The 3,543-nt window shown below is 39.0% G+C and overlaps 1 protein-coding gene across 3 annotated transcripts in view; it reads left to right on the forward strand.

Annotated features, from left to right (window-relative positions):
- Positions 1–3,543, forward strand: part of si:ch73-340m8.2 (proto-oncogene tyrosine-protein kinase LCK) — a 107,980-nt gene that overhangs the window by 43,616 nt on the left and 60,821 nt on the right. For all 3 annotated transcript variants that reach the window (XM_043682498.1, XM_043682499.1, XM_043682504.1), the window contains one exon: positions 2,209–2,251. In XM_043682498.1, coding sequence (XP_043538433.1) covers positions 2,209–2,251 — 43 coding nt within the window. The remainder of the gene's footprint in view (positions 1–2,208; positions 2,252–3,543) is intronic.

Below are 3,543 nucleotides of genomic sequence, written 5' to 3' on the forward strand. Positions count from 1 at the left end.
GTTCAATTTCTTGAATCTCTCGGTCGTGCTTCTGCAGCGCGGCCGAGAGCGAGTCCCAACGATTTCTGGATTCTGCAATAAAGGCATCGATCTTCGAATTCAGCTTGGAAATCATTTCTGCAAAGCTTGTCACTGTAGGTAAGTCCCCCGGGGTGGCTGTGGATGCCTCTGCTGCAGCTGGAGAGGGTGGGGGAGGGGTTCCTGTTGCTGAGAGCTGCGGGCTCCCTTCCCTTTAGTCATTTTTACTTAGGATTAAATTGTTTAAATGTAAAATTACACAACTATTATAAATGATTTGGTGAGCGTGGTAGGGGGTGGGTGACCCACTGTACCCAAGTCTTGAGAGGAGCACTATAGACTCAGTCTTGCTGGGTCGCCGCCATCTTGGATCCCCCCCTCATCCTGAATTGTTAAGAGTCAACCACATTGCTGTGGGTTTGTAGTCACATGTCGGCCAGATTCCCTTCCCTAAAAAACGAGTGGAATCAAGTATATATTTGTAACATTTAACAGTATTACATGGTTGACATTAGACTAACTGGTTATTGTAGTTCAGATTTCACCATTTGCCATGGTGGGAATCAAGCTCATGTCCAAGGGTATTAGTCTGAAGTTCTGGATTCCTAGTGTAGGGATAATACCACACCTCCAATACTTTGACAAAAAAAATCACAAAAATAATTCATTATCACAGTTAAAAAAATTCTCACACCTGTTTTCATAATGCGTGTTTAGCGAAGAGCTCAAACTCATAAGTGAATTATCTTATACACCTCCTCAACACAAGTACATGCATAGAAATGCACATACAGGAAGAAAAATAGATGTTATGGGCAGAGGGAAAACAGTCTCTAATTAATGAAAATTCACAGCTTACAGCAGCTGCTGAAGGGAAAATAAACTGTTTTTCTTTCTTCTTTAAGTAGCTTTTAGCTTTTACTGCAAAGAACAGACACAGCTCCTAGGCTGGTAGAAATCCTGTTCATAGCCCCAATCTGTTCAGATACCTGAAAACCAATCACATAGTTGATGGCATGTGGAAGGCTTTTGTCAACAATAACTGACCACAATCCACATATCAATCAGCTTTCTGTTACTGGCTGAATTTCCATTTGTTCACACCCATGCTCCATTTGGTCTGTAAATTTTTTCTACTACAAGAAACAGCAGCTCTGTAAACAGTGCAGCTTGCTTCTTTTCAAAAACATACAGTCGTCCTTCAGCAACCTTAGTTTTAAAAAGTAATTTTTGCATTTCAGTCCACAATCAAAAATACAGAAAAATGAAAAGGCATTTCCTAATGGGGATTCCAACCTCAGACTGAGCGCATGTGTGTTTGCATCTCATCCCAATCTACACAAAGGCTACACAGAAATTAGACTGAGGTTGGGAAAACAGAAGAAATTTGGTTTTTCCTCCAAGAGAAAGAAAGAAGCCCTATGACCATTTTGTTTAATCTAGTGAAGATATTTGATCAGCATAAAATAGGGGCCCTCTTCTTTTCATTCTCCATTACAAATATAAATTTTAGGAAATATCTTTTTTTGGATAAAATTAATATAAAAGAAAAATACTTTACTGATATTTCACCTTTTTTTAGTTGAACTGCCTAAACCCTCAATAAGTATTAGCCTTGATAGCAATTTTGGCTTTGAATCAGCAGACTATAGGTTTCAGATGCAGTCTGTGTCATTTGAACACAACACCAACACAAGCTGCTTTCTCTGGTAAAATATGTCGTGGTGTTATTTTAAAAAGAGCATGGGACCTTTCTCCAGTGTGTTGACCAATATTTATTTCTCAACTAGGACACTTAAACAGATGATCTACTCATTATACTAGTGCTATTTGTAGGATGTTTTTACGGAAAAAATGGATGCTACATTTCCTGCTTAGAACAGTATGTTCATTATAAAAGTATTTCATTCGCTGTAAAGTAATTTAGGATATCCTGAGGTTGTGAAAAGTGCCATACAAATGCAAATTCTTTTTCTTTCTTTCTTAGTACTAGATTATCTTTTGCCTGAAAGTGTTTTAGCATTAGATACACGTTTGCACTACAATAACTGCCTGTAGATTACTTTGCATTACCATTTTGTATCTGAAATACCAATTGTGCTCCTGGAGATTCTGGTTTATTTTGCTTTCTTTTAATATAAAATAATTTTACTAGGACCTCTCTCATTAAACTAATTGCTTATTTTGCAGGTGCAGTTTAATAATCAGACTTCATTAATCGAACACTCTCAGGGTAAGATTGTTTTTCCTTTCTTTGTGCACTGGGTGCAGTGGATGAGGTTACTATTGAAGATAAAATTGGCAATGGGGGTCCCACCCACTAATTGGAGAACTGGTGGGAATCCTACATTGCTTTTCTCAGGGAAGCATAATGCAATTTCAAGGTAAGCATTCTCTTAGACTCAAGGAATTATACAGTCATACAACACAGTAACAGACCTTCGACCCAACTCATCCATGCTGATTAGGGTTTCTAAACTGACCTCATCCCATTTGCCTGCATTTGGCCCATATCCTTCTGAACATTTCCAATCCATGTACTTGTCCAAATGTCTTTTAAATTGTGCTAGCATCTACCACTTCCTCTGGCAGCTTGTTCCATATAATTACCACACTGGGTGTGAAAAAGCTACCCCTCAGGTCCCTTTTAAATCTATCCCCTCCCATCTTAAACCTATACTCTCTAGTTTTGGAATTCCCTATGCTGGGAAAAGACCTGCACTATTTGCCTTATCCATGTCCCTCATGATTTAATAAACCTTTATAAGTTCACCCCTCAGCTGTGTATGCTCCATGGAAAAAAGTTTCAGCCTATCTCTCCTTATAACTAAAACCATCCAGTTTCGGTAACATCTTTGTAAATCATTTTTATATCCTTTCCAGTTTAATAATATCCTTCTCAATAGCAGGGGAATCAGAATTGTATATAGTACTTCAAATGTGGCCTTACCAATGTCTTATATTACCATAACATGATGTCTGATCTCCTGTACTCAATGCTCTGACTGATGAAGGCAAGTATGCTAAACGTTTTCTTCATCCTCCTATCTATGATACCTCTTTCAAGGAACTATGTACCTGCACCCCTAGTCTGTCTGTTTGACAACACACCCTATGGCCCCACCATTAACTATGTAAGTCCTGCCCTGGATTGTCTTTCCAAAATGTAATACCTCATATCTATCTGAATTAAATTCCAACTGCCATTCCTTGGCTCACTGGCCCAGTTGATCAAAATCCCATTGCACTCTTACAAACCTTCTTTGCTGTCCACAATACCACCAATTTTTATGTCATCTGCAAAATTACTAACCATGCTTCCTACACTCACATTCAAGTCATTTATTTAAATGATGAACAACAGTGGACCCATCACCAATCCTTGCAACACACTGCTGGTCACAGAACACTAGCACTCAACTACCAATCTCTATCTCTTACCATCAACCATTCCAGCTCAGCACTGTCCCCATGACTTGTCCTACCTGCCTGTCTTCCTTTCCACCTATCCACTCCACCCTCCTC

The sequence above is a fragment of the Chiloscyllium plagiosum genome, chromosome 3 (genome assembly GCF_004010195.1).
Source record: "Chiloscyllium plagiosum isolate BGI_BamShark_2017 chromosome 3, ASM401019v2, whole genome shotgun sequence".
Classification (NCBI taxonomy): Eukaryota; Metazoa; Chordata; class Chondrichthyes; order Orectolobiformes; family Hemiscylliidae; genus Chiloscyllium; species Chiloscyllium plagiosum.